Source organism: Oncorhynchus mykiss, chromosome 12 (genome assembly GCF_057628025.1).
Source record: "Oncorhynchus mykiss isolate SJ-2025 chromosome 12, ASM5762802v1, whole genome shotgun sequence".
In the NCBI taxonomy this organism is placed as follows: domain Eukaryota; kingdom Metazoa; phylum Chordata; class Actinopteri; order Salmoniformes; family Salmonidae; genus Oncorhynchus; species Oncorhynchus mykiss.
Window position 1 is genome coordinate 56,653,970 of NC_143033.1, and position 17,847 is coordinate 56,671,816.

The 17,847-nt window shown below is 44.2% G+C and overlaps 1 protein-coding gene and 2 long non-coding RNA genes across 15 annotated transcripts in view; 2 read left to right on the forward strand and 1 right to left on the reverse strand.

The window, feature by feature from the left end:
* LOC110537815 (ankyrin repeat and KH domain-containing protein 1) overlaps positions 1-4,572 on the forward strand; it is a 54,940-nt gene extending 50,368 nt beyond the window's left edge. For 9 of the 13 annotated variants that reach the window (XR_016485132.1, XM_021624216.3, XM_021624217.3 and 6 more), the window contains 7 exons: positions 9-158; positions 267-1,873; positions 2,546-2,719; positions 2,980-3,234; positions 3,419-3,618; positions 3,732-3,896; positions 3,994-4,572. Coding sequence is in view for 12 of the 13 variants with exons in the window: in XM_021624216.3 (XP_021479891.2) it covers positions 9-158; positions 267-1,873; positions 2,546-2,719; positions 2,980-3,234; positions 3,419-3,618; positions 3,732-3,896; positions 3,994-4,053 (2,611 nt within the window). In the remaining variant the exon portion in view is untranslated. The remainder of the gene's footprint in view (positions 1-8; positions 159-266; positions 1,874-2,545; positions 2,720-2,979; positions 3,235-3,418; positions 3,619-3,731; positions 3,897-3,993) is intronic. The other 4 variants (XM_021624219.3, XM_021624220.3, XM_090192818.1 and 1 more) reach the window with 1 other exon arrangement.
* Positions 4,573-8,854: 4,282 nt separating this feature from the next.
* On the forward strand, positions 8,855-11,979 carry LOC149979222 (uncharacterized). The gene is made up of 2 exons (XR_016485134.1): positions 8,855-10,679; positions 11,433-11,979. It is a non-coding gene; the product is annotated as an uncharacterized LOC149979222 (long non-coding RNA).
* Positions 11,980-12,183: 204 nt separating this feature from the next.
* Positions 12,184-13,158, reverse strand: LOC149979223 (uncharacterized). Its single transcript, XR_016485133.1, has 2 exons — positions 12,899-13,158; positions 12,184-12,681 (listed from the first exon to the last, which is right to left on the reverse strand). It is a non-coding gene; the product is annotated as an uncharacterized LOC149979223 (long non-coding RNA).
* Between the last annotated feature and the right edge of the window lie 4,689 nt (positions 13,159-17,847).

Genomic DNA, 17,847 nt, shown 5'->3' on the forward strand with positions numbered 1-17,847 from the left:
TTTCTCAGGTCAAAGAAGCTGTCGGTGCCTGCCTCTGTGGTGTCTCGGATCATGGGCAGAGGTGGCTGTAATATCACTGCCATTCAGGACGTCACCGGTGCTCACATCGACGTGGACAAACAGAAGGACAAGAATGGAGAGAGGATGATCACCATCAGGTTAGACCAGCCAATTTGTCTACTGCTTTCACAGAACAGTCTGTCAGTATATCATAGTCATTTTTACTGTCTGACACACACCTGCTTTTCTTCCTTCTGGTCTTTCAGAGGTGGCACAGAGTCGACTCGACACGCCGTGCAGCTGATCAGTGCCCTGATCCAGGACCCAGCCAAGGAGCTGGAGGACCTGATCCCCAGAAACCACATCCGCGCACCTGGCACCAGCACCAAAATTGGCTCCACCTACACCACCTCCACAGGGGCCACCAACACTACGGCGGCCGGCTCCAAGGGCCTGGCATCGGTGTTGCCGTCGTCCGCTGTGTCCTTCCAGTCGTCCTCTGTCTCTCAACAGGGAGGGAAGATGGGGAAGAACCTGTCTCCCGGAGTGAGGCCCCCTTTTGTTTCACTTCCTCTGGCATACTCCAACCCCCACCTGGCCCTGCTGGCTGCCCAGACCATGCACCACATCAGACACCCGCGCCTGCCCATGGCACAGTTCGGTGGCACCTTCTCTCCGTCGCCCAACACCTGGGGCCCGTTCCCGGTGCGTCCCATCAGCCCCGCCAGCACTAACAGCTCTCCCAAGCACAACGGGACCACTGCTCCCCGGCCCTTGCCTGCCTCCACTGCCCATCCAGAGTACACAGCCCCTACCTTTATAGCAGGCCCTGCAGCCACCGCCTCTCCCTCCAGATCTGCACCCTCTGGCACCCCCATGCCCTCCATCAGGAAGCAGATATTTTCTGGCGAATCAAAGACGACCAGCATGGCAGTGGTCACCTCGACCTTGAGTGGTGCGCCCGCTACGCAGGTGGGCACTGCACCCCCCACCACGCCCTCTACCCCACCCTCCCCTCCTGCGCCTATCGCCCCACCTGCACAGCAGCTACCCATTTCCAAGCTAGAGCCTGCTGGCTGCGCCACGCCTGGTAAAGAGAAGTCCCCTCCAGACTCAGCGGCACCTGTCCAAGGTGGAGCATCTGAAGGCTCCAACTCCACCGGCCCCATGCACTTCACAGCTCCCACTGCTCCACCACCACTGCCCTCACAGCAGCCAGATAGCCGACAGCAGCAGCTGTCCCTCCCCTCCTCCTCCAGCACAGAGCCCAGCCTCCGGGCCGCCCAGCCTCCCTGCTCCCTCCTGCCCACGTCTCGCTCTGCACCAGCAGGGGGCAGCACGGTCACACACACCAGCAGCACTTTACCTCACTACGCATCGCCCGCTCCCTCACGCATGCAGCCCTCTGCCCAGTTCTACCCCATGGCAGTTGGGGCATCTCTACAGGAGCACCAGTCTGTATTTGTACCCTCTGGAGCATCTCAGGAGCAACGTCAGAAACCACAGCAGCAGCATGCCAGCCAGGGCATGGCAACCCCCTCCATGCAGCAGCAGATGTCCTCCAACATGGGCATGATGAACGGCTCCCAGATGCACATCCACGGGGGCAAGGCCCAGCAGCTGCCCCCCAACTACGGCCCCACAGCCCTCTTCAACCATTTCAGCAGCATGTTTGACAGCAACCAGGTGGGCAACAACCAGGTGTGGGGAGCATGTCACCTGCCTGCACGGACCCCTCCTGAGCAGCCCTACACCGCTCCGCCGGCCTATATAGGGGGCATGGGACAGATGGAGAACGTGGTGCCCCCTCCTGATGGCTCCAAGGCACCAGGGTACCGCTGTAACACCCAGAGGATTGTCACCAGTCCAATCGGTAAGCAACAAGGACCATAAAGACTCCACCACACACAGTCATAGCCCATAGCTCCATGTAGTCTAACTCCAAGACAATACTTTTGTTCCATAGAAACAAAAATTTAACTGATTCCACAAAGCAGTACTCTTCACATACATACATACATACACGCACGCACGCACGCACGCATGCATGCATACAGGAACTGACAAACCAAGGAAACGCCGACATTAAAGTGTCTTAATAGGGCGTTGGACCACCACAAGCCACCAGAACAGCTTCAATGAGCCCTGGCATAAATGGAACTCTATTGGAGGGATGTGACACCATTCTTCCACAATAAATAATAATTAGTTATTTTGTTGATGGTAGTGGTAAATACTGTCTCAGGCGCTACTCCAGAATCTCGTCGTAAGGTTTACATCGTTTTCATGCTCATCAAACCATTCAGTGACCACTTGTGCCCTGTGGATGGTTGCATTGTCATTTACCTTGCCCTTTGAGGGGTTGAGTGGACCTAACCCATGCAAGGAAAATGCACCCAACACCATAGGAACCAGAACCCTAATTTATTTACTCAACCGCTTCCTTTATTTTGGCAGTTACCTGTATATAGACAGACTAGTTCAGTTTATCACAGTGGTTTGTGCCTACATAATTTAACCGGGTCAGTTGAACTCTTTGTTTCAGGAATGCACCCAATGGACCCGTCGGGAAACTCCATCTCTTCGTCTGCTGCGCTGACTAGCTTTGCCACCAGTATCTCTTGCAGTCCAGTGTACCTGCAGGGTCCAGCCTCCGTGGGCACGCCCTCCTTCAGCCGCCAGCACTTCTCTCCTCACCCCTGGAGCGCCTCCACCTCCTGTAAGAACACAACACAGCGAGAGGAAACAGGGCCGTTGCTTCATAGATGTTCTGTGCCCCCCCCTGTTTTTTGTTGTTTTGTAAACAAAGTACATTAGCTTCGTTGTCTACTGTCAAGGTGGGGACACCGAGACAGTCACTTGGTAAAATAATGAAAGTAAATGTAGCCAAATCAAATGATTTAATGTGATTTTATCCTAAGTATTTGATTAATCTAACATTTGGAAAGTTAACAAGTCAAGCCTTTGCCCCTCCCTCAGGTGAGTCCCCAGTGCCCACTGTGTCGTCCGGGGGCTCGTCCCCCCTCTGTGCGTCCATGGTGACCCCGGCTCTGATTCAGGCTAAGCCCAGCAGCAATAGCCAGCAAGACCGCAAGGTGCCCCCTCCCATCGGCACCGAGCGCCTGGCACGTATCCGCCAGACAGGTTCCGTCAACCACGCCATGCTCACTGCCAGCTACACACCGCCTGTGGGACAGGGGGGCATCTGGTCCTTCGGAGTGGGCAGTGCTTCTGGTGAGTGTTCAGGGGGAAGGTGGATGGGGTTAGTGCACAATGGATAGATGTAGACCTGATCGTCTTAACTTCAGAGTGTTTTAAGATGTTTCTTGTAAAGGTTTTGGAATATATTGTGAATGTCTTCTGTGTAAATGTTTTTTTTAAACATGACAATTAACTCTCACACCATCCCAAATCTCAGTCCTCCCCTCTTACCCTCCACCAGAGGCGATGTCGGGCTGGTCTCAGCCCCTGATGGGCGGTCACGTGATGCACCAGCAGATGCAGGAGCAGAGTGCTTTCTCCCAGCACCAGGCCATGGAGCGGGACGACACGGGCATTGTGAACCCCTCCAACACTTTCCATCAGCCCATGCCCACCAACTTTATGGACTTCCCAAAGGTAACGGACACAGCTAAGTAGTTGGTGCAAAGATCTCCTGGTGCAGGTGATCCTATGAGATCTATCACAAAAACAAAATGTTTACCACTTCTCTCTCTTATTGCCCTTTCGAGGGTTTGCCAATATCAATGTATGGCGGGACGATGATTCCTCCCCACCCACCTATGGGAGAGGCCCCCGGGGGCCCCGTGTACAACGGGCTCCATAACGCTGACCCTGCCTGGAACCCCATAATGAAGGTTGTCTCTAACTCTGCAGATAACTCAGACCCCCAGCAGGTAAGCACTCTCATAAACATTCTTCACTTATTTTCACCATTACTCAGTCCTCACTGTTGTGGTTTTGTAGCTAAGTGAGGAAAACTTGTCGTTTTAGGTCTGGCCTGGGACTTGGGCCCCGCACGTTGGGAATGTGCACCTGAATCATGTCAACTAAACACGCGGCCATCAAAGCATAGGACCAGTAACAAGACTCATACACGTTTAAGAGAACCAGATAATTACATAATATTCAACGATATTAACCTAGGGAGTGTCCAGAAAGGAGGAATTGGATGGTTGGACACCATTTTGATGTGCCTAACTAAAAAGACAAATCCAGTGTGGGCTGTAATGTGTTTACCAATGTCTATGAACAAACCGATTTGCCTGTTCAACAGGATCCATTCTCTGCGTAGTATAGCCATTATTTTGACTTTAAAAGCCCCACATGAATTGTTCTTGGTCTGCAGGGCTCTACGGGACTGTACGCTATTTATACTCAGCCCAAGAATTAGGTGATAACATAAAGAGAGAATTCAGACCTTTTAGAGTGGTAAATACATGTATAATTGTTTACATACTAAAAAGGGTTCAAATGAGAGTACATTTCATGTCGTATAGTGGCTCTACTTTATGTAGCCTGTATTAATGTGAAATATTTACCTTAATATTCAATAAAAAAGACGGAACTGTACCATCTTCGCCTTTCTATTCTTATTGCATTAACGTCATGACATACACCTCATAATTCTCCAGACACTTGTTGATTTGAAGTGCCCTTGGTCTGTCTTTGTTTAAGTAGTAGACTAATAGTGTCATGTTTACTCATGATGATGTCATCACTCACTGACTGCATGTTCTGGCAGGGGGTTCTGTTTATCATATTGCAACTGTCTTGCATGCATCAAGAAGTTTCCACAAGAGACTGCAATCTGGCAATTATTTTACATTCAATAGAGCCCCACCAGCAATAAATTGTCTACCCAGATAACACCCAAAAGCTCAGTATGTTTTGACAGATTACTACAGTATCTCGTTATCCTGTTTAAATGGATTATGGCTCAACTGCCTTGTTTTGGAATAACATGTATTTTGATTGTAAACAGGTAAGGCTGAAGATGTGTGAGTAACTTTTTTTCCCCCTTCTTCTTCAAAACAACCAAGATTGACTGGGAATGACATTTTAATGAGCGACCACTGTCACGCAATCTGAGAAAATAAAAGCCGTCTTGGTTGATATAACACTTTGAATAACATTGTCATGACGTCACATAGACAAATAAATAGGTGACATCAATCAAACTTTATTTCCTAGTCCTCATTTACACAGTACAATTAAATCATGGGACTTGGTTCATTTCCGTTCACACTGAATCAACAATGTTATTGTGAGCTGTAAAATGTATTTTAGCTCCGTTGTAATCATACAGTAGTAGTAAGGTGTGATTGCGACACCGAAACTAAACCATGCCTCTCATCAGTAGCTTTTTCATAAACACCTGCACGTGGCTCTCAGCGCATATTGAGTATATCAATCTTGAAGTGGTGTCTCCCCCAGCGGTCCCGTATTTCCAAACATACTTTCGGGTTGGCGCAGCATTAGTTGACTAAAGGCCAGAGTTGACATTGATCTGCAATCATTTGGCCAGGCTGTTTTTGTTTTGGAACTTTTAATTGCTTTTATATAACTTATTTGTTTATTCATCGACTTTCTGCAATGTCTTCTAATTGTAACCGCAGTATAGACCTTACTGCTCTATTCCCAGTAGCTTTGAGCAGTCGAAAGACTGGTCTCAGCTGCCCGACACCTACCATCAGACGCCCGGAGGCACTCTGTTCTCCACGACTCCTGGAGGTAAGTTACGCAAAAATAACGGAATTCTGCCGAATACTTGTCATATAGAACAGGGGCGTCATGCACCACAAAAATCCAAGGGGGGCACAAAGTAGGTAAGGATGGCTGGGGTAGTGCTTTGGAGGTTTTTTTTCCTAAACATTTTCCCAACACCTGAAACGGACATAATCATATGCTTAATTCTATGTTAATATCTTTCTGCATATCTAATCATACCTCTTGAACTATATATGATTGGTGGTTCTATTTTAAAATAAACAAAATATGCTTTTCTGCTAAAATCTGAGTCGAAGATTGAATGTGTGTTATTTAATTATTACTTGCTTTTCTAAATTTCTCTACCATAAGCTGCCTCCAATGTCACATCCAACCAGCCTCACATCCGCAGACCACGTGTAATTTCGCCAGCCCAGGACCTCCACATCTGGCTTCTTCACCTGTCTGGGGAGGGTGTAGAGTATTGCTGTCTGTATTAAAGCCCTTTTGTGGGGAAAACTTGGCTGGCCTGGCTCCCCAGTGGGTGGGCCTGGCTGTCATGTGGGCGGACCTATATGCCCTCCAAGGTCCACCCATGGCTGCACCCCTGCCCATTTATGTGAAATCCATAGATTAGGGCCTAGTTTATTTATTTCAATTGACTGATTTCCTTATATGAATTATAACTCATGCAACAATTTAAAATATTTTACTGTTGTTTTATGTTTTTGTTCAGTATAGTTATCTGGGCTAGTTCAAGCCATCTTCCTAAAATTGCTATGTGGCAAGTAGTATTACAGAGAAACAACGTTTGTTTAAACGGGACAAATCTGAGGGGGCATGATTTCTCAGATATTGAAAAACACACTGGAATGTACTGTAGCTACTAGTTTGGAGAATAAAGCGCCTTGTGCACCAGTGCCTAAAGATAGACCTCAGGAACACTGTGCTGATTCTGTCATTTTTTTAGGAACTTATGAACAGTACTTACAGTCCTATTGCATGAAATGCACTTTTACCTGTTTCCATAATTTTAGCAGCATCCAGCATCAAGCAAAAACAGATAAAATTATCTCTGTCAAGATGAGTTGATCCGATATGTCAACTGTGGGAGTTTACATGTTATTTGTATTTTTTAAATTTTTACCCCTTTTTCTCCCCAATTTCGTGGTGGCCAATTCTCGTTCTCATTTACAGCAATGATCTGGGGCCATGCGTGTGAGGAGGATGAATCAGTTGGCAGCCTTTCAGAGAGAACTGAGGGAATTAACTGTATGACAACAGGTATATGTTGTCTACTCCCTACTCCCTTTGTTCAGGACACACTGCAGTCTCAAGAGTTGGGTTGCATAACATGTTTTCCCTGCCTTTTATGACCAGATACAGTCAGTGCCTTGAATCTATTCTATCGCGCCCAAAAAACCTGCTCCTTTTACTCTCTGTTCCGAACGTACTAGACGACCTGTTCTTATAGCCTTATCCTACTCCTCCTGTTCTTCTGGTGATGTAGAGGTTAATTCAGGCCCTGCTGTGCCTAGCTCCATTCCTACTCCCCAGGTGCTCTCATTTGTTGACTTCTGTAACTGTAAAATCCTTGGTTTCATGCATGTTAACATTAGAAGCCTCCTCCCAAAGTTTGTTTTATTCACTGCTTTAGCCCACTCTGCCAACCCTGATGTCCTAGCCGTGTCTGAATCCTGGCTTAAGAAGACCACCAAAACCCCTGAAATTTCCATCCCTAACTATAATATTTTCCGACAAGATAGACCTGCCAAAGGGGGCGGTGTTGCAATCTACTGCAGAGAGAGTCTGCAGAGTTCTGTCTTACTATCCAGGTCTGTACCCAAACAATTTCAGTTTCTACTTTAAAAAATCCACCTCTCCAGAAACAAGTTTCTAACTGTTTCCGCTTGCTATAGACCACCCTCTGCCCCCAGCTGTGCCCTGGACACCATATGTGAATTGATTGCCCCCCATCTATCTTCAGAGTTCGTGCTGCTAGGTGACCTAAACTGGGACATGCTTAACACCCCGGCCATCCTACAATCTAAGCTTGATGCCCTCAATCTCGCACAAATTATCAATGAACCCACCATGTACAACCCCAAATCAGTAAACACGGGCACCCTCATAGATATCATCCTAACCAACTTGCCCTCCAAAAACACCTCTGCTGTTAACAACCAAGATTTCAGCGATCACTGCCTTATAGCCTGTATCCGTAATGGGTCTGCGGTCAAACGATCACCCCACATCACTGTCAAACGCTCCCTAAAACACTTCAGCGAGCAGGCCTTTCAAATCGACCTAGCCCGGGTATCCTGGAAGGATATTGACCTCATCCCATCAGTAGAGGATGCCTGGTTATTTCCTCATCTTAAATAAGCATGCCCCATTCAAAAATGTAGAACCAGGAACAGATATAGCCCTTGGTTCTCTCCAGACCTGACTGAACTTGACCTTCACAAAAACATCCTGTGGCGTTCTGCATGAGCATAGAATAGCCCCCGTGACATGCAACTTTTCAGGGAAGTTAGGAACCAATATACACAGGCAGTTAGGAAAACTAAGGCTAGCTTTTTCAGGCAGAAACTTGTTTCCTGTAGCACTAACACAAAAAGGTTCTGGGACACTGTAAAGTCCATGGAGAATAAGAGCATCTCCTCCCAGCTGCCCACTGCACTGAGGCTAGGAAACACGGTCACCACCGATAAATCCACCATAATTGAGAATTTCAGTAAGCATTTTTCTACGGCTGGCCATGCTTTCCACGTGGCTGCAAAATCTGGACCCCCTACAACTCAGCCGGGCTAGACAATCTGGACCCTCTCTTTCTAAAATGATCTGCTGAAATTGTTGGCAACCCCTATTACTAACCTGTTCAACCTCTTTCATATCGTCTTAAGATTCCCAAAGATTGGGAAGCTGCCGTGGTCATCCCCCTCTTCAAAGGGGGAGACACTCTAGACCCAAACTGCTACAGACTTATATCCTGCCCTGCCTTTCTTAGGTCTTCGAAAGCCAAGTTAACAAATAGATTACTTACTGACCATTTCGAATCCAACCGTACCTTCTCCGCTATGCAATCTGGTTTCAAAGCTGGTCATGGGTGCACCTCAGCCACGCTCAAGGTCCTAAATGATATCATAACCGCCATCGATAAGAGACATTACTGTGCAGCCGTATTTATCGACCTGGCCAAGGCTTTTAACTCTGTCAATCACCACATTCTTATCGGCAGACTCAACAGCCTTGGTTTCTCAAATGATTGCCTCGCCTGGTTCACCAACTACTTCTCTGATAGAGTTCAGTGTGTCAAATCTGAGGGCCTGTTGTCCGGACCTCTGGCAGTCTCTATGGGGGTGCCACAGGGTTAAATTCTCGGGCAGACTCTCTTCTCTGTATACGTCAATGATGTCGCTCTTGCTGCTGGTGATTCTCTGATCCACCTCTACGCAGACAACACCATTCTGTATACCTCTGGCCAGACAAGCTTCAATGCCATTCAACTCTCCTTCCGTGTGGTCTCCAACTACAAGGAAAACTAAATGCATGCTCTTCAACCGATCGCTGCCTGCACGTGCCCACCCGTCTAGCATCACTACTCTGGATGGTTCTGACTTAGAATATGTGGACAACTACAAATACCTAGGTGTCTGGTTAGACCGTAAACTCTCCTTCCAGACTCATATTAAGCATTGCCAATCCAAAATTAAATCTACAATCGGCTTCCTATTTCGCAACAAAGCATCCTTCATTCATGCTGCCAAACATACCCTCGTAAATCTGACCATCCAACCGATCCTCGACTTCGGCGATGTCATTTACAAAATAGCCTCCAACACTCTACTCAACAAATTGGATGCTGTCTATCACAGTGCCATTTGTTTTGTCACCAAAGCCCCATATACTACCCACCACTGCGACCTGTATGCTCTTGTTGGCTGGCCCTCACCCACTGGCTCCAGGTCATAAACAAGTCTCTGCTCGGTAAAGCCCCGCCTTATCTCAGCTCACTGGTCACCATAGCAGCACCCACCTGTAGCACGCGCTTTAGCAGGTATATCTCACTGGTCACCCCCAAAGCCAATTCATCCTTTGGTCGCCTTTCCTTCCAGTTCTCTGCTGCCAATGACTGGAATGAACTGCAAAAGTCACTGAAGCTGGAGACTCATATGTCCCTCACTAGCTTTAAGCACCAGCTGTCAGAGCAGCTCACAGATCACTGCACCTGTACATAGCCCATATGTAAATAGCCCATTCAACTACCTCATCCCCATACTGTATTTATTTACTTATCTTGCTCCTTTGCACCCCAGTATATCTACTTGCACATTCATGTTCTGCACATCTACCATTCCAGTGTTTAATTGCTATATTGTAATTACTTCGCCAGCACGGCCTATTTATTGTCTTACCTCCCTTATCCTACCTCATTTGCACATACTGTATTTAGACTTTTTCTACTGTATGTTTGTTTATTCCTTGTGTAACTCTGTGTTGTATGTGTCGAACTGCTTTGCTTTATCTTGGCCAGGCCGCAGTTGCAAATGAGAACTTGTTCTCAACTTGCCTACCTGGTTAAATAAAGGTGAAATAAAAATAAAAGTGCCAAGTGGGAAAAGTACAGACCTTGCAGACCTTTTATATGTAGCCTGCACTAACCCACCTTGGACAACTATTGTGCACAAGAATACCTCATGGTCTAGACACACTGCTGCACCTTGTGACTTTTGTCGAGTCTCCTGGTACTACTGTCCGTGTTTTTACTCTGAGACAGACACTTTATGCCCTTGGTTGTTATCGCAGAAACCAGGATCATCTGACAAAGATCCTGCTGGAGTGTCGGAATATACCAATCGCACGCACCCCCTCCCCATGCTGCTTCCCCCATATCACCGGGGTCACGGTGTTGGCCCTGCACCCTCTGGGCAAGCTGAAGGAGATGGATGAGAACAAAGACATCTCAGGTAAGCCCTTATACTAACAGTGACTACTGAATGTCCCATGAGACCCACTAGCCTCTTGCCCTAGCCTGGCCTCTTGGTCACCTGCTCTCCCAAACACCTGACTCCTTGCCCACATGGTTTTGTAGCAGATATAGTATGTGCTTGGAACAGGTTCTCTCTTGTTTTGTTCTTAGAAGTGGTGCAGGGACAGTAAATTAAGTAATTGCACTCATTCATTTCATGGTGCATTTGTTTATATCCTAATATAAAAATACAGTATCTCCTTGTCATTGTCACTTGTCACTAGATTTACTCTATTGTGCATTCATATGTTCTGATGTCTCGCCTTCCTAACTTGCCTCATTTTACTGTCTCCTTAAATTTCACTAATAAAAGGGAGCGGACTGGTGGCTTGGTTCAGGCCGATGTCAATAAGTACTCCATTTCAGATAAGGAAGCAGGCTACTTAGGCCTGTTGTCATCAGTGCAGTGTGTATGAGGTGGCAAATGGCCATACTCTCACCTAGTGTGCAAACCAGTCCGTTTGTGTTTAAAAAAATACAATAAAATTGTACCAGCATTAGACCAAGTTTCAAGGTGAACCGCTCCATGAGAAAAGCAAACATATGTCAAGCTGCTGGCCAAGCCTTGTGCTGCATATCTTGTGACCACTCCATTTAGGTTTCATGCACCAGAAAGGGCTATAGCTTCTTGGAAGTTCAGGAAAGGAAATGGCCCCAAAGCTGACTTGTGTTCTCTCTTCTGTTCCTACAGCTGATGGTGTCCAGTTTGTAATTGACATCTGAACCTACTCATCCAGACCAGCTCTGTTGGAAAAATTGTATTCCGTTAAGACCACTGGGTGGTCTCTACTGGTCAGTGGACAGAACACTCACTTTATATTCCCTTCTGTTTCATCCTGGTGGATGATTCAAGAACCGTTAAAGGCTCAGTTGACCTGAGGCTAGAGGAAGAATTCTGGGTAAATTTTAAGGGTGGCTGTATTCAGTCTGCTAACTGTGCCAAAGAGGTTAACTCATTGTTCTGCTGATTTTATCTGATGTACTTATCTGATGTACTTTTTTATTCTGTACACTAGGTACTTTATGTTTTTACAGGATTAATTCATGTATAATTAGTTTTGTTCATGGGAACAAATATTTTCAAGTTGCATTTTCATATGTGGTGTGTGGGTAGGCAGCTGAGTAGGTGTAGGTGAGTGAGGTGTTCTAGAGATTTTTTTCAATTAATCTCTGGGCTCTTTGACAGTGTGTGCTGTTCAGCTGCAGAAAAAAATAAATGAAAGAAAGGAAAAAGTTAAGGGTGCTTTGTGTGGTTTTAGTCATCTAATTGTTTGAAAAGACATGGCAATGGCCCGAGAAGGGTGGCGTTTATGTGGTATGTTTTGAAGTAACTCATTGCCAATGTATAAAGAATTAGTTTAGAGTAGGGATCAACTAGATTCGTCTGCGGGACAATTTTGTTCCCACGAACAGACCTATTTTACAAAAACGGGACACAATCATGAAGTGGAACGACATTTATTGGATATTTCAAACTTTTTTAACAAATCAAAAACTGAAAAATTGGGCGTGCAAAATTATTCAGCCCCCTTAAATTAATACTTTGTAGCGCCACCTTTTGCTGCGATTACAGCTGCAAGTCGCTTGGGGTATGTCTCTAAAGGGGGCCGAATACTTTCGCAAGGCACTGTATGTGGGTACTCCTTCATGAAGCTGGGTGAGAGAATGCCAAGAGTGTGCAACGCTGTTTAGCCAAAGGGTGGCTTGAATGCATCTCCATTAATGGTAGCATCGGTCAAAGAGCATGCATTTAGTTTTACTAGCATTTAAGAGCAATTGGAGGCCACGGAAGGAGTGTTGTATGGCATTGAAGCTCGTCTGGAGGTTAGTTAACAGTGTCCAAAGAATGGCCATAGTTATACAAATGCTAGATTTGTAGATTTTTTACATCCACTGTTTCACAAGACGACAGCCTGGTTTACTGGTTGTTTCAGATTTCCCTAAAACATTAAACAACCAGAATTACAATTTCATACTCATGTCACAACACCCATAAAGCTAGCCAGCTGATGTGAGCTAGTCAGCTAGCATGCTAAATCGCGATTTTGGTCAATTAACTTTGATAAAATATGTATAATCGTTTGTGTCTACATTAACATATTCATGTCAACTGTACATTCTTATGCATGATTCGTTATGACGTTATAAATCACTTACATATATTTGTCAGCCATCTTTGCTGAAGAACGTCTCCAGCCTTGGGTCGCATAGCGTCAAATTCGTCAAGCGAACCACTCGATTGGTCATCGCCCAGCGGTCGCAGCTGATGATTTACATAAAGTTGGGAAAAGTTTATTTTTCACACCGCCCAGAGGACCCTGCCCTCTCCGCTTCTCACCGCTTTCCTTCCATTGAAATGAATGGAAGCGGTGTTTCACCGTACGGCATCTTGTGCTAGTGTACATGGGCCGTAATGTGCGTTTGAAAATAGAGCCCTTAGGGTTTATTAATGGGTGAATTATAAATAATGAGTGATATCCAATACCAGGAGTATCAAATTACAATCTTTGATGCTGTGTCTGCATGTATGTATTACATTTATACACTTCAACAGTGTTTACCAATCCTGGTCCTGGGACATCAATGGTTACACTAACTATGCAATAGACTAGAAACATGATTTAACTAGTTAAAGGCTAATTTATATCTACAGAAATATATATTTGTTTTAAACGGTACACTACAATTCCTATGCATCATGTAAATACTCTAAAACCGGTTAATGTCCTTCATCAGCATTGATCTAATAAACCAAGGATAGGTGTAGTATTTCATCAAATGAGACTTAATTTCAACCAGAAGAGAATGTGAAATGCTTTATTGAAAGAAGTTAATTATCCAAGTGTAATAAATATTGTAATATAAATAGAAGTTCAATCTTTACTTCAATGCGTATCTGTTGTGCATTATAAATCAGACAGAGGTGGCGAGAGAGGTGTAAAAGGGAAAGAGATAAGAACGTACAGTAGGAGCAGGGAAGGCAGCATGTGATTAATGAATCACAGCGATACCCTAATATTCTCTCAGTTCATCACAATTACTTAAGTGTCTCTTGTGGTGTTTCCTAACCCGCCTTGGGCTCCCAGTCAGCCCGAAGGTTATCTTAAGAGCGGGTGAGGTGGCGATGACGGGACTGGGGGTTGGCATCCTCTCTCACATCAAAACATACCTGCAGACGAGAGACAGATGGAGAGAGAGCATGTTTTTTTAATAAATTCTAACACTGTCCGTCATCAATCATCAGGAGGTGAAATGCGAAACGGACCTTGGATCATTAACTCTGGGATTACTGCAGCTCTCTGTATTTCAATGTAATGCATCTCTTTAATAATACTTCCTGTTGACCTGACCAAGTGACCTCTCACCTCTGATCATGCTGTGCCCTTTATGTAGCCAGTTCAGACACGGGAGGGGTTCACCAACACAGCTGGTATAACCTAGAGGATTTAGGGAGAAAGGGATGAAGTGAAGGAGAGAGACTGTTATTAAGAAAATAAGGTAGTTAAAGAGTGTGTTCAACATGAATCTGTGTGTGTGGCCTCACCTGGTGTCCACACTAAGTGGCTGCAGAGTACTCTATGCTGAAAAACATGAACGGACACAAGGACAAACAATATAGCGTAGTTATAGAAATAATGAAGTCTCTTACTGTTCTCCATGGTTGGCCCTCTTGCCTATTCTTTGAAGGTGGAAGGAGCCAGTTATACACCTGAGCCTGCTTACTGCACAACACAATCCATGAATCAGATTGTTACATAAGTGCGTAGGTGTGGGTTATAGGATGTCTAATTGTTCTACATTTTTTCAATATGGGTGACTTAAAATAGCCTGTTTTTGTTTTTGTACATAGCCGTGGCCAAAAGTTGAGAATGACACATTGATTTCCACAAAGTTTGCTGCTTCAGTGTCTTTAGATATTTATGTCAAATGTTACTATGGAATACTTAAGTATACAGTGGGGCAAAAAAAGTATTTTGTCAGCCACCAATTGCGCAAGTTCTCCCACTTAAAAAGATGAGAGAGGCCTGTAATTTTCGTCATAGGTACACTTAAACTATGACAGACAAAATGAGGGGGAAAAAAATCCAGAAAATCACATTGTAGGATTTTTTAATGAATTTATTTGCAAATTATGGTGGAAAATAAGTATTTGGTCACCTACAAACGAGCAAGATTTCTGGCTCTCACAGACCTGTAACTTCTTCTTTAAGAGACTCCTCTGTCCTCCACTCGTTACCTGTATTAATGGCACCTGTTTGAACTTATCAGTATTAAAGACACCTGTCCACAACCTCAAACATACTTAATATTTAGAGACAATAAACACTAATGTATTTTCCCCATTTAGTTTTATTTGATTAAAAACCAAGCATAGCCTCCCCTCGTCTCCCTCGCCTGTTTTCTTTTTGTCCTGCCCAATTTAGTTACTCGACAGCCACTCCTATCTGTCATACTTTTAATCTGAGCCTAGAGGAAAGTCTATGTCCTCAGGCCAGGAAGGAAGCCAAAGTAATTCCGCTACCCAAGAGTGGTAAAGTGGCCTTTTACTGGATCTAACAGCAGACCTATAAGCTTGCTGCCAGCTCTTAGCAAACTGTTGGGAAAAAATGTGTTTGACCAAATACAATGATACTTCTCTGTAAACAAATTAACAGACTTTCAGCATGCTTATAGAGAAGGGCACTCAACATGTACTGCACTGACACATGACTGATGATTGGTTGAAAGAAATTGATAATAAGAAGATTGTGGGAGCTGTACTGTTAGTAAACTTAAGTGCTATGGCTTTTCAACCTCTGCCATATCGTGGATTCAGAGCTATTTATCTAATAGAACTCAAAAGAGTTTTCTTTAATGGAAGCACCTCTAATGTCAAACATGTAAAGTGTGGTGAACCACAAGGCAGCTCTCTAGGCCCTCTACTCTTTTCTATTTTTTTACCAATGACCTGCCACTGGCATTAAACAAAGCATGTGTCCATGTATGCTGATGATTCAACCATATATGCATCAGCAACCACAGCTAATGAAGTCACTGAAACCGTTAACAAAGAGTTGCAATCTGTTTTGGAATGGGTGGCCAGAAATAAACTGGTCCTGAACATCTCTAAAACTAAGAGCATTGTATTTGGTACAAATCATTCCTTAAGTGCTAGACCTCAGATGAATCTGGTAATGAATGGTGTGGCAGTTCAACAAGTTGAGACTAAATTACTTGGCATTACCTTAGATTGTAAACTGTCATGGTCAAAACATATAGATTCAATGGTTGCAAAGATGAGGAGAGGTCTTGCCATAATAAAGAGATGCTCTGCTTTTTTGACAGTACACTCCAAAAAGCAAGTCCAGCAGGCTCTAGTTTGGTCTCATCTTGATTATTGTCCAGTTGTGTGGTCCACTGCTGCAAGAAAATACCTAGTTAAGCTGCAGCTGGCCCAGAACAGAGCGGCACGTTTTGCTCTTCATTGTAATCAGAGGGCTGATATAAATACTATGCATGCCAGTCTCTCTTGGCTAAGAGTTGAGGAGAGACTGACTGCATCACTTCTTCTTTTTATAAGAAACAATGTGTTGAAAATCTCAAATTGTTTGCATAGTCAACTTACACACAGCTCTGAGACGCACTTATCTCACCAGACATGCCACCAGGGGTCTTTTCAGAGTCCCCAAATCCAGAACAAATTCAAGAAAACGTACAGCATTATATATAGAGCCCTTATTACATGGAAATAAACAGCAAACTTGGTTTCAAAAAACAGATAAAGCAACACCTCGTGGCACAACGCCTCTCCCCTATTGACCTAGATATTTTGTGTGTATGCATTGATATGTAGGCTACGTGTGCCTTTTAACAAATGTATGTATTTCTGTCCTTGTCTGATGTTCTTTATTATGTCATTCTGTATTATGTTTCATGTTTTGTGTGGGCCCTAGGAAGAGTAGCTGTTGCTTTTGCAACAGCTAATGGGGATCCTAATAAAATACCAAAATGTAATCAAGTAGTCTAGTCAAGACCGTTTATAAAGTGTTTAGCTCGTGAGATCGCTTGGAAATACATCTGAATCACCAAAGCTGTATTAAAATATCAAGTTTGAGAGGAGCAAAACAGGGAGCTGACATTCTCTTTTTATCTATGCATTGTAGGCAGGCCTACATTATTTTACACATTCTTTGGATGTCCATAAAACCCCCTCCATGGTGTAAGCTAGATGTGGCCATGCCCATCATAACACGAGAGATTATAACCTTTGTGAATACAGGTGAACCTTATATTTAGAAGTTATACTGTAACAATTGTCTTCCGTTTTCATATTCATAAAACCCAAGCCCTCCGTAGACTACCCTTACCCTAGGCCTAGTATAACGAAGGCTGTTTCAACAGCAAAGCGTTGTCTTTTTTTTTATGCTGCCGATTTTATGATATAATTACATTCCTTTTCGTTGAGTTTTCTTAAAACCAAACTTACAGTATTAGAATGATTCAATGTCCTGGTTTTAGGGTGAGCACGTCTGTGGAAAGCATGCAATGCAACTTCTGGAGAAGTGTGAAGGCGATCTGTAAGATGGTTCCAATATGTATATAAAATATTATATTTGGAAGCAGTATAACGGTGAGTGGATATTCTCTATTTGTCTTTATTTTGGATCTTTTTCCAGCTACTGTGAAAAGTTTGGATGTGCATAAATAGTCTGCCTGGTTTTAATATGATATGCACACTGAAAGAAGTTATTGTATATAGTGTATTTAGACATTTAAAACAAGTTGTTTGGTTTAGAATTTGATTTGAATTATTCGCTCTCTTTTTGAATTGAATCTTTCTTATTGACAACATTTGGTAAATTCATGCTCAGCCATAATGCATTTACAGTTGGCCTAGCCTCTATATCATTGCAAATGCTATGTATATATTTCCACATTGAAGCCATGCAATTAGGGTGACAACATTTAAAATACCCAAATGCGGGACAACAGGATTATTTTGCGGGGTAGTGTAGCCTACATGAATACAAACATTTGGCAGCCCACCCACTAAATGTCCTAAAATCTCATAAGAAATAAGAATTGAGGTGCTGTTTTTGGTGTAACACAGTAACGTTATAAGCTAT